Source organism: Ailuropoda melanoleuca, chromosome 11 (assembly GCF_002007445.2).
Source record: "Ailuropoda melanoleuca isolate Jingjing chromosome 11, ASM200744v2, whole genome shotgun sequence".
In the NCBI taxonomy this organism is placed as follows: domain Eukaryota; kingdom Metazoa; phylum Chordata; class Mammalia; order Carnivora; family Ursidae; genus Ailuropoda; species Ailuropoda melanoleuca.
In genome coordinates, this window is record NC_048228.1 from 11,223,693 (window position 1) to 11,236,477 (window position 12,785).

The window sequence follows — 12,785 nt, forward strand, 5'->3', positions numbered from 1 at the left end:
ACATCCCTACTCCATGGATGGGGAATTGGGCGGTGGTAACGTAGGGAGATGCCACTCTTGCATTGGTTTTGGTTTTCTGACCTTATCCTCATGCTCGGGGTGTCTATCCAGTCATCAGCTACGTGGCTATGAAAAGGCCTTTAAAGTACCAAATACTTTATGGAGTGGATTCTAAGCTGTGCCCAATAAAAGCTCTGTAGTAGGCGCTGGGAGGATGCTATGTCTAGAACGGAGACAGTCCCAAGTAGAGAGAAAACTTTACAAGGCGGAGGAATGGAGCCTTGGAGCAACCGAAGTCCCAGTGTGGCTGGGGGTGCAGAGTGGAGGAAGGGCTCAGGAGACAGGTCCGGAGAAGGCAGGTTCCACGGTAAGCTCGGTTCTATAGACTAGGCAAGGTTGTGATTTTGGTTTTAACCCTAAATCCCTGGGACAGGAAGTGAATTAATCTCTCTGAGCCTCAATTTCTACTTGGTAAAATGCATTGTAGAACTCTCTGCTTAGTTGCGTTTGAGTTCCTTAAGGGCAAAGAAGGACCTGTGTTTTTACGCACTTTTGTATCCACGTGGTCGGCGCTTAATAAATGCCTCAGTTGGGTGAATGAGATCGTGGAGTCCGCCACCGACTTCAGCTATAAAATCACTCCTCGATTTCCCTCATTCCCTTACTTCCCTCCCCTTGTCTCGCCCTTCCTCCCTCGGGCTTCCCAAGCCTTCCCTTCCCTCCAATCCTCTCCTAGCTTCCCGCTTCCTCTTCCCGGCCCGCCCCTTCCCTGCGTCGCGAAGGCCGAGAGGGCGAGGCGGGCTTTACGGCAGCCGCGTTGCGGCGGGGCGGGGCGCTGGGCGGCTGGCGCGCTTGGCGGCAGCGGTGGGAGGCAGGTCGGCAGGCAGGCAGACGGAGTCGCAGGCGGGTGGCGGCGGCGGTGCTTGGTAGTGAGGGCGGGAGGGAGTGAGTCACTGAGCGTGTGTGAGGGAGGGAAGGAGCAAGCGGGCGGAGCAGGCAGCCCGCGCCGCCGTTCGCCCGCAGCACCAGCCAGGCCCCGCCGCCGCCGCAGCCCAGCGCCGAGGCCGGGCCGAGCCGAGCTGGGTCGGGCCCGGGCCATGCTGCTCACCGTGTACTGTGTGCGGAGGGACCTCTCCGAGGTGACCTTTTCCCTCCAGGTCGACGCCGACTTCGAGCTGCACAACTTCCGCGCGCTGTGCGAGCTCGAGTCCGGCATCCCCGCAGCCGAGAGCCAGGTATGCCGGGCAGCGAGCTGGGTCTCCCTCCGGGGCTCATTCTCCTGCCTCCGGGTCTCACGCCCTCCCTTTGCTACTGGTGAGGAATTGGGGGTGGGGGAGCAGGATGGCCTCTCCCAGCTCGCCCCCGCGTCCGGGAGGGAGCTGGAATCGGTAGCTGCCCCCACACACGCCGAGCGTGGGGTGGGGTGCCATGGGAGCGAGCGGAGAACCTGACCGCAGACGCACCCACTGCAGCCTGAGGGGCGCGTGGACAGTTGGGCGGCCCGCCCCACCTTCTGGCTCTTTGGCCCTGTCTCCTCTAATCCCGAGTTTGGGGTGTTGTGGACCTATGTACGTTATGAACAACCATAGAATAGAAGAAGCAGCTCGAGGTTTGCAGGAATTCATACATCCTGCTTCCCCAACCAGAAATACCAGTTTGGATCACTGTGGTAGGTTGATGTGCATCTGCTTTTTTGGAGAGGGCTGCTGCTTCGGCAAACGTAATTTACCTTTAAATGTAGAGATTTGCACTCTAAGTGAAGGAAAAAGTTTTGAGACTTGCATTACCTTGTTTTGAGGCATTTGGAAATGCCCTGTTCCCTTTTCCCTACCACATGGCATTTCTGGTTAAATTCTTTAAAAAAAAAAAAAAGGTAATTTCCTCCCTCCCCCCAAAGGGAGGGCAGTTATTAGTTCAATTCAAGTGTGTGTTTCTCTGGTTTCTTGGCTGGGAGTAGGCCAGAATCTCTCTTTATTTCAGGCCACAATTCGGAGTTCGGGTGGGTTCAAAGTTCAGTGCTTTATGGGGATATTTTTGTAAAAATGGCCTGGTATCTTCTCCGTGTGATTTGCCTGTTTCATTTCCCTACCCTGCTGGAAGGAAGTTCAGCTACTCTAACATTCTAAATAAGCAAAGTAATTTATTCTCAAAATGCCTTGAGGCTGCCACCCAGCAGAATTGGTGACGATAACTCTGGCCTTCACACTAAAACATTTAAATCTTAACTTGATAAGTGGACCTTGGAGGACATGTTCTAAACATTAAGAAAATTGTAGAAGTCCTCCAAGGCCCCAGAATGTAAATCTTGATTTCCTACTGCAGTTATGAAATAGTTCCAAAAACTATTGCCCAACTACAGCGTGTTCTGCCCTGTGTTATGGTAAACAGATGCGTCGATATTTTGTTCAGAAGTGAGTATGATTCCTTTACAGTATGTGAACTTTAGAACCTTGGCATAAGGGGCGCCTGGGTGGCTCAGTCGTTAAGCGTTCTGTCTTTGGCTCAGGGCGTGATCCCAGGGTCCTGGGATCGAGCCCCGCATCGGGCTCCCTGCTCTTCCTGGGAAGCCTGCTTCTTCCTCTCACTCCCCCTGCTTCTGTTCCCTCTCTCGATGGCTGTCTCTCTCTCTGTCAAATAAATAAATAAAATCTTAAAAAAAAAAAACAAAAACCGAACCTTGGCATAAAGCTGAATATCAAGAAAGAATTTGTTTCAGGGTGCAAAGTGTTACTTGAATAGGCGGACTGATGAAAGCTGCAAAGAAATTGGTAAAAGGGATTATTTGCATCTTTTTCTATAAACAGCTAACCCACAAAAACTGAGGAACCAGTTCCTGTCAGTGAATCCCTCAAGTGGAGAGCTGGGAAAGGACAGTTTAAGTAGGGAGGTACACTCAACTCTTGAATATTTGAAGGTGGCTTTTTCAATTGTTCTCTTCCCTTTGGTTGTTCTATTACTGTGGTTGTAATCACCAGCTGCTGGGGGAAATAAAAAATTAAGATGTAAGTTGATTTTGTTATTAGGACTTGGGAGAAGATGAAGATTGACATTGCCTCAATATCTGCCCTTTTTGAAATGGGCTGTAACAAAATTTAAATGAAGAGTGTGTCAGATTGACACAGCTCAGAATATGAGGAGTACCTCACTAATTGAACAATTAGGCTAACTCTAAATTTCTTTCTTATTCCTTAGGTCACCCTTTGGGCATTCACTTCCTTCCCAAGCCAAATTAACATATGCAAACCTGGGCTCCAAGTACTGTGAACCCTGTATTAAAGAGCCGTAAACAGCGCCTGTGTTTCAAGTTTGTTCCGTTGGCTCCATTGTAACCCAACACAGTATCTATTTTAAGATGTGTGGTGGTCTGTTGTCTTTTCAGTTGTTTGCCCATCAGGCAGGAACAGGATCCACCCTAGACACTTGAGTCATTTCCGTTCACTAAATCATAATAGTAAGCATCATTATAGTTCTTACCTACAAAAATATTACTTACTCGAGGCCCCCACTCCCACCCTTTTACCTCCCAGGTTCTCCCCTATTACTCATCTTCCCTTTCTTCCTCTCACAGTTCTCTTGGTCTGGTTACCTCACTCCTCTTATTTACCTTCTCCATTCTCATTCCTTCACCTCCATTTTTGAAGGGATTTTTTTTTTTTTTAATGTTCCTGGCTGTTCTTTCCTGTCGCGATCTCCACCACTGATCTCCCAACTTTTTTGGTTATGTATTCCTCTGAGTAAAATGTTTTGGAACATACATCTTTGTGATACATATAAAAAGTTGTAAACATTATGAACAAATGTGATATGCATTTTATATATATGCGCGTATATGTGGTATAACTGTAAACATCGGTTATGTAATATACATTAAGTAATACCTTATGTACATTATGATCAACCATAGGATAGAATTTAAGGAAGGATGAACTAAAATAAATGGAAATGAAAATTCTAACATTTTTCTGTTCGTTCATGTTTAAAGAATTGCTTTGCATGCCTACCCCACATTGAGGATCACTAGTTTAGAATTCAGTCTTCCACATCAGCATCAGTTGTGCATAAGTATGCACTTGGAAAAGGTGTTAATTTTTAACAGCTCTAGTCTGATTATAGTAGTTATAATGTGACGATAACAAATTTAGACTAGAAACTATCTCTGCTTGTACATGTGATTAAAGCTGGGCATGTTCCATCTCTTAATACAAGTGTGGGCTTGGAAGCCAGTCATGGCTCTGTTTGATACTTTGATGCAGACTTGGCTGGGCAAACTTCAAAGAATTATCAGAACTTAGCTTCACTTTAAATTAATGTCTTTGTATTTTTGAAACATCATTATAATTTACCCCTGTAGGTGGCATGTGGTAAAGACGTGTGCAGAATGTGTAAGGACTCTCAAATGAAAAGCGTATTTAAATACCAAATAATAGCAGTGACCGTATGATCCTGGAAAAGCAGCTCTGTACACAGCATGATTTGTGGTTTGTAAAACATTATTTTAAATTGGTGGAAACTAAAATTTTCTATTGTAACTGGTTTTGACATGTTTATTTTCACAGGTAATTTTCATGTATTTTTTTTTTTCCTGGTAAATACTGCATATTCATTATAGAGAATTTGTGACTTACAGGAAACGATAAGGACAATAAGTTACTACCTCATCACCCCCAAATAACTGCAGTTTACTTGGTTTTATTTTTAGGATTTTATTTATTCGAGAGAGTGAGAAAGAGTACAAGCAGGGGGGAGAGGTGGAAGCAGGCTCCCCGCTGAGCCAGGAGTCCCATATGGGGCTTGATCCTAGGACCCTGGGATCATGACCTGAGCCGAAGATAGATGCTTAAGTGGCTGAGCCACCTGGGTGCCCCTGCAGTTTACTTTTGAGTGTATTTTTTCTAAGCTTATTTCCTTTTATATATGTATCATTTAAACACGATGCTCTGAGCTATACTAACAGTTTCAACTTTCTTTGTTCAGTCAATACTACATTGTCAGCATTTTCCCACTGCATTTCTGATTCTTCAAATTTATCATTTTAATGGCCATATCATATACCATCCTATAGCTGTACTACTGTTTATTTAACAATTTCCCTATTGCTGGGCATTTGAATTGGGGAAAATTGGAAGCAGTTATGAGTAACATTTCCATGGATATCTATTTACTTAAGGCTTTGTCACCATTTCTGATTATTTTCTCAGGATATATTCTTAGATATGGAATTGCAGGTCTTTTAAAAGGCTTTTAGTAACTGTTGCCAAGTTGTTTTCCGAAAGGGTTGGAAAAGTCAACCTGTTGCATGAGGTAATGTGTGTAGATCACTTGTCATATAGTAGGCTTTCAGTTAACAGTAGGTACTATGAGGTAGCCCTTCAGATGTGAGTCCAAAGATTTTGTGGCCAGTGTATGGTCCTTACTGCTAGAAATGTGTTGTTAGGATTTCTGTTGATTGAAGGCTCTCATTCAGAGACCGGGAAACATTCGACATCATGCTTAAAGGTCTCGGAGTTGTTTTCATTAGACTGTTGTTGAATGTTGATGAAGAGGAGAATTCCATCTCGAGGGTGCCTCCTCTGGAGTAAGTCCTGGCAGGTGGGCCAGTTCTGCCGCTTAAGACTCACAGCAGTGTTGGTTTTCCTGTTGTATGTCTTTGTAACTGGCAAAACTAGAATTCTTAGCTTTGTGGCCTTTGAGTCAGGTGTTACGGTAGAAAGCATCACCAGTGCCATTACTGAAACTCATTTTGTTTTGACTGGTAGAAATTTGAAACCATTGGTCTAATACACTCCTATTAAGCTGCAAGCTCCTTCAGATTTATTCTAGGACTTAAGCTGTAAAATAATTGTCTTTCTTAGACTTTTAAACCTGTTTCAACAAAAAGAAATCGTTCCTTTGTGGCAGTTATAATTTCAGCTGAGCTTTTGTTTATCTCATTTGTGTCCTTGACTAAAATGGAATATGCCTGCTGCTTTGTCAGTGTGAAGGGTGTTTGCCCCTCGCCCACATTCTCTAGTCCAGTATTTTTAGGAAATGGGGCAGGTAGCAATATTCCGCATTTCATGTATGTATTTGGTGGTGGTTATTACCTGGATCTTATTGTTAGATGAGGCTGTCTTCCTGTTAAAAATTATATCGTCTGCTGAGGAAAGACTGTGCTAACACTGCGGAGTGATGTACGGCACCTGCAAGGTGGGAGTCCAAGGAGGGAGGCGTTGCTAGTGTTCTTTCTCACGTTTAGGGCAGGGAACACAGTGAGCAGTGGACAGGGCTTGGGGTCCCCCTGGTGAGGATAGGCCCTTAGTGGATGGCCTGATAGCTCTCGTTTCAGGTCATGAGCTGATTCACCAGGGCACTTTGGACTTAGGTTTGGGGAAGTTGTCTCTGGTCCTTAGGGAAGATATGGGCTTTGTAGTCAGGCAGATGTGGTTTCAGTCCTAGTTCTCTTCTTAATAGCTGTGTAGTCTCAGGTCACGGAACTCTCTGTATGTGTTTCCCTGTCCATAAAATGGGACAAATAAGGCTCATCTCATAAAATGATTGACACTTATATGAGAGGGTGTTGGTAAGTGGGAGACCATGAGAACCCATTCTGATAGGAGCGCACGTGATGCTAGTGTTTTATGGTGGCTCTTCTGGCTGGAGAGAGTTCCGTGATCTGGTGGACAGGAGCATCTTGATACGACTGAGTTTGATTTCCTGTTGTAGATAAATGTTCTTTTATAAGTACGGTTAGAATGTGTCAACTGACTGTATCTCTAAATGTACTGATAGTTGAGTTTCTGAACCTGGAAAATTAAGGAGTGGGCTCGTTGTGGTGGCTTCACAGTGTTGCCGCCACTTTGTAAGAGCTGCCTGCATGGCGCTTCTCTTGGCATGCCTCTTCTTGCTGCTGCACACCTCAACCCGTGACTCTTGTCACTTCAGATTTCCGGTAGTTTTCCCAGCAATCCCACAAATTATGATACAACTCTCAGGTTGTATTGCAAACAGTCTGTGTTGATTCTGTTGTACCTTTACTGTGTGATATGTGCTTAAATAAGGGAGAATAGGAGAGAGTGAATGGATTGATGGAATGATAGTTGCAGCCTGTTGTAACATGTTTGAACTCTGCAGGTTGAGGTAAGAACTGACATTCCATTTTCTAGTCGTGTGTAGAACTTGTAAAGTATCGTCAGCCCTACAAACTCTGAAATCAGTTTTTTTTTGCATCCCCAGAAGTATCCGGTTTTGGAAATTCGGTTTCCTGTTAGTTCTGTTCCTCACGTCAGTGCAGATTCTGCGAGCAGATATGACAGATCATTTTTTCCAGTATAAACCGTGTATTTTTCAGGTTCTGTGTCAGGCAGTCTTACTTTGAAAGCTTTGAGGACACATGAAGAAACGCTGTAAAATGGTAGTGGAGCAGAAAGACCTGGAAGGGACAGCTGTAGTGATTCTCAAGCTCCAACGGCTTGCTTGACAAGTGGGGAATGTGAAGCCTGGACCAGCTGAGTGGCGCGGCCCCTGTCAGAGCCAGGACAGGACTCAGGCTCCTCAGTTTGCTCGTGGCTTGGTGCAAAGCAAATCTTTAGGGAGAAAACTTTTCAAAGCCTGAGTTTATTCTGAATGCCCCTCTGGAGTATGTGATAGCGCAGGGTAGGTTTTATGTTCTTTCATGATAAAATTACCGTATGCCCTTTATGCCTTTGCTTTCTGCGGTGTGTGTTTCATCTGCTTTTCTGCTCTCACGTTTTTTTTAGTGTTTGATTGCACCTTGTAAAAATGTTTTTAGTAGTACATCCGTGATCCTTTTTGCCATCTGTGTTTAATTGTTCTTTTCTGAATTTCTTCCCCTTTTGTCTTTCACTTACAAGTGTGACCAAACTTTGGGAATGGTAGAAGAGAAGGAAGGATGCAGAGTGGGTGGTATTTGGAAAACTAGTAGACTTGCCAGTAGTGCAAGATCATTTAAAAGTGGACACACCGGGACGTCATGTCCCGCTTGGTGACTGTAATTAAGTGCTGTACCACATGCTTGAAAGCTGCTAGGAGAGTAAATGTGACATTCTTAACACACACACACACACACACACACACACGAGGCATTTGAGATATGGCGAACAAAAGAAAACCTGTCCTCAAGTAGCTTACAGTTTAGTGAGACAGAAAGACAATAAAAAAATAGATTTATAATATGAGAGGTGAGGGTACATTTTAAATAGAGTGATGAGTGAAGGGCTCTGAAAAGGTAATGTTTGATCAGAGACCTTAAAAAAGAATGACTGGGGAGCACCTGGCTGGCTCAGTTGGCAGAGCATGTGACTCTTGATCTCAGGGTTGAGTTTAAGCCCCACATTGGGCGTAGAGCCTACTTAAAAAAGACATGACTGGGAAAAGAACATTCTTTAGGTAGAGAGAAGAGCAAGTGAAATAGTCCCGGGGGGAAATTGATCATGTTATTTGGGGAACGGCAATTACAGTATGAGATGAAATCAGAGGGAGAGCCAGGGGCCAAATGGTTTGGGCCTAGTAGGTAGTGGGAAGGACTTGGGCTTTTATTCCAGGTGTGATAGGAAACCATTGGGTTTTGAGCAGGGACTGACATCTGATGAAAAGGGACGCTGTATGTAGTTTTCCTGCTTTGTGCCATATTACTTCTTAGTGTTTTCTACCGTGTAATCTTTTCTGGTTGTAGATTGTCTATGCTGAAAGACCTCTCACAGACAACCACAGATCACTGGCTTCCTACGGCTTGAAAGATGGAGACGTTGTGATTTTACGACAGAAGGAGAATGCTGACCCTCGACCTCCAGTGCAGTTCCCAAGTAAGACATCCCTAACACCAGCATCAGGAGAGAGCGTAACACTGTGGGCCAGAGCTGTGGACTAGCTTCGGGTTCAGAGTGCAGGGTACGGGCTCTGACTGCCCCTTGGTTGCTGTGTAACCTTGGATGTGCTAACTTCCCTACGTCCGTTTCATCACCAGCTGTAAGATAGGCTGTGAGAATAGTGCACGTGCAACCTTCAGCATGTCCTCGATAAATGTTCGCTTCTGTTGTTATCAATAATAAGTTTATCCTTGGGAAGGACTTAGGAGGCCACCTCTGCCCATGATTCCTGACTGACTTTTGCTACTTCGTGTCTGGCCCTCGGCTAGCAGACCTTTGTGGAGGAGGCAGCCAGGCACTTGCACCCACGTTACATGGGTCTCATCACTGCTGTGGGGGAAGAGATTCCTCTTTATAATTCGTTACCACTAATAGATGACGCTCTGATTTTAAGTAATGTCTTCAGTGTTACATAGCTAATAAGTGAAGGCATGGGAACGAAAACATGGGACTTTTTCCATTATACTGAGCTTTATGAGCATTAAGCAGCCGGACCACCAAATTCTGTTCCTTCCCCACCAGCCATGTTAATCACATAAAAGGTAGCTGTTGTCTATCTTGATGTTCCATCCAGATTAGGTGTTTATAGTCTGGAGTCTGTGCATTGGGATTTAGAACGTTTCCGTGTCTCTGAAATAATCACAGTTGTGTGGCAGTGAGCGTGTGTGCATTTGATGGGGAGAGAGTCTGTAGCTTTCTTCAGATACTCAGAGGGGTTCATGATCTATAGAAAGTTGACAAGGTTTTGAGGTGGAACTGTTTGATGAAATGTAATCGTGTTTTCCATTCCCTGCTATCTTCAGATAGATTTCTTTAAACAGTGTTTAGTCTTTAGGTTGGCTGGTTTTATAGTTTGTGGTAACAGCTGATGGGTGTCTGGGTGATGATGACACACTCCAGCTTAGAACACAATGCTTCCATTCACCCTGAAACTGGGGCTGTAAGAGACCATCATGCACTGTGCCTCCCAGATCGGGGTTACATGAGTCCCTTGGGGCTGCTGTTAAACTTTAGAAAGAGTTGTGATTCAAACGTGCCAGTCAACAAAAACCAAGTTTTCTTTTGGTTAATTTGGTGAAGTTGTTAGTTCTGGAGATACACTGTTTTTTTCCTGTACTCTCCCATGTGGACAAGAGAGGCAGTAGGCGGGGGAGGGGAGGGGAGGTGATTTCATCTAGCAGGTAAACAAGTTTCTCAAAATTGCTCTGAAGCGAATGGACTCTCAAGATAAGTGTAACAGGGTTAGAGATAAAATTTCTTGACCCACAGAGAAGGCCCGCCCCTGTGTTTTGCTGGTTGGTGTAGATTAACTCCCTCATACACATACACAGACACATACACATACACATTTACTAGCTGCCAGCAGAGGTCTGTTTGAAGAAAGTGGCTAGTTGAGCCCGTGCTAAGAGGCGGAAACTGATGGCTGGAATTTAAGGATTCCCTTCTTCTATTGATATTCCGTAAGCTTCAGGATGGCCTCAGACTTGGGACAGGAGTGACCATCAGATACATTTTTGGGATTGAGGAGATGCAGATTCACTCAGTTCTAGCCCCCCATTCTGGCTCTGCTCTACTTTTTCTTTGCTAAGGTAAAACTCCTTTTTAAGTAACAGCTTTATTGAGATTTCATTCATATACTGTACAGTTCACTCATTTAAAGGGTACAGTACATTGATTTTTAGTATATTCCAAGTCGTGCAGCCATCACTACAATCAATTGTAGCACATTTTCATCACCTTCAACATAAACTGTACCTATTAGCAATCATTCCCCATCTGCCTCCAAGCCTCCTGGCCCTAGGCAACCATCAGTCTACTTTCTGTCTCTGTGTATTTTCCTATCCTGGTCATTTCATATAAATGGAATCATATAATATGTGGGGCCTTTGTGTAAGGTTCCCTTTTATTTTCCTTTCATTTTAATAAGGTCAGCTCAGCCTGGATTATAGAACCTGGAAGTTGTAGCCTCTAAATCTGTTCTATCTTTTGGTGACCTCAGCAATCAGAATCTGAGCATGTTCCTTTTCTTCTGTTTGTCTCTCCTGTAAAACGATTTTACCTGCCAGCTCCCTGGGGTGGGGGGGGGGTAAGAGGTAGCAGTGATGCACAGATGAAAGTGTAAATTCCAAGAACGAATATGTTTAGCAGAGACTTGTAGAATTTTACATCTGAAATTGATGCAGTTCCCTTGGTTTGTATAGTATTCTTTACCCAAGGTGTGCGGGCTCTTTGAAACATGTCAAAGTGGACTGGGATATTTCTCAAGAATTACATCCAAAATTATGCGGTTATGTTTATTGAGACTAGCTTCAATGTTTTAAAAACACAAATAAGTAAAAATTTGGCATCTCTTTTGGGATACTGTATAAGCCAAAAATCTAGGGTTACTGCCATTGTTGGCACCTCTTTTCTGTTCTTGCCTGTGGGTTCACTCGGACTGCAGTCTTTATATTCAGTGAGTTGAGAGAGGGAGCAGGGGAAACGTCAAATGTCTGCAGTTACCATTTTCTACACGCCATGTACCAGCAAATGTTCGCTGTTGCTTCAAATGCTTGTTTTAATGGAGTCACTGGAAGTAAACTTTGAACCGATTTTCCCCAACAGACTTACCCCGAATAGACTTCCGTAGTATAGCCGTGCCTGGCACATCAGGCTCCCGGCAGCGCCAGCCACCAGGAGCACAGCAGTCCCACTCATCTCCTGGAGACATAGCTTCATCTCCTCAGGGCTTGGACAATCCAGCCTTGCTCCGAGACATGTTGCTGGCCAACCCCCATGAGCTGTCTTTGCTGAAGGAACGCAATCCGCCCCTGGCAGATGCTCTGCTCAGTGGAGACCTTGGTAAGCTTATAAATATGGAAGACTGTCAAGCTGACCTGAGGGGATGTAGTCCTGTCACAGCACAGGTGCAGAAACTCAAGCAACTGGTGTGTTCAACCCACCGCGTCACATGATTTCTTGAACTTCCCGGTTGCTCTCTGAGAGGTAAATTCGTGCTAGGATCAAAGGCTGAGTCGTTTGGCAGTAGTGAGAGAATTTTACAACTGCGTGGAGTTCTGAAATCCAGCTTGACCAGCCCCCTCCATTGACTTTTTTTTTCAAATTATTTTCACAGCACATAACCTAGGTACTGATATTTTAACCTGTTTAGTTAGACCCTCCGTTTGAGAGCGCACCAGTAAGCCAGCTGTCTGCCAGGTGAAATGCTTTTAGTTGCAGAAAACCTATCCAGTGCCATCAGCCTGTGTGGTAAAATGGAACCAACCCCTTTTATTCTCACCCGCCCCAAGTTTAATGAGAGTGGGGTCGTTGCCAACAGTTTGTTTGGAGCTGTATTTGAGCTATTCTTATATTAAACAGAACGTTTATTTTTAGTCAGTTTCATGAATAAAGTTTTTCTCTGTAAATTTCTCTAATTTTACTCTTGGGCTTATGAAACGGTACTGATTAAATTTTAAAACCTAACAGACACTTAATAGCTTATTCTTCAGTTGACCATTTTTTAAGTCGAGATAATAATTACCTAACAGAAATGTGCAGATTTTAAGTGTACAGTTCATTGAGTTTTGGCAAACTCATGTAGCCACTACCTTAGTCAAGATACAGAACATTTTTCTCACTCCAGAAGTTTCTGCGGCAAGTCAGTTTCCTCCAGTTATGGGTTACTGCCATTCTGATAATCATGGTTTTGATCTCCACATAAATGGAGTCATGCACCAGGTCCTCTCTCACGTCAGGCTGCTTTTGCTCAACTTAATGTGTTGTAGGTTCATTCATGTTGTGTGTATGAATAGTTCATATGACCATTATTGCGGTGTCTTTAATTTCTCACGTAGCAGATCTGGTCGCCAAAGACCACGATGATGGCACGTTTAAGTTTATACGTTTATATGCATCCTCATTTAAGAAATAGCCAAATTA

General features: G+C 44.2%; 1 protein-coding gene across 2 annotated transcripts in view; it reads left to right on the plus strand.

The window, feature by feature from the left end:
* The first annotated feature begins 876 nt into the window (after positions 1-876).
* DDI2 (DNA damage inducible 1 homolog 2) overlaps positions 877-12,785 on the plus strand; it is a 41,284-nt gene continuing 29,375 nt past the window's right edge. For both annotated transcript variants that reach the window (XM_011227688.3, XM_034671246.1), the window contains exons 1-3: positions 877-1,235; positions 8,672-8,801; positions 11,469-11,705. In XM_011227688.3, coding sequence (XP_011225990.1) covers positions 1,098-1,235; positions 8,672-8,801; positions 11,469-11,705 — 505 coding nt within the window. In that variant the 5' untranslated portion in view covers positions 877-1,097. The remainder of the gene's footprint in view (positions 1,236-8,671; positions 8,802-11,468; positions 11,706-12,785) is intronic.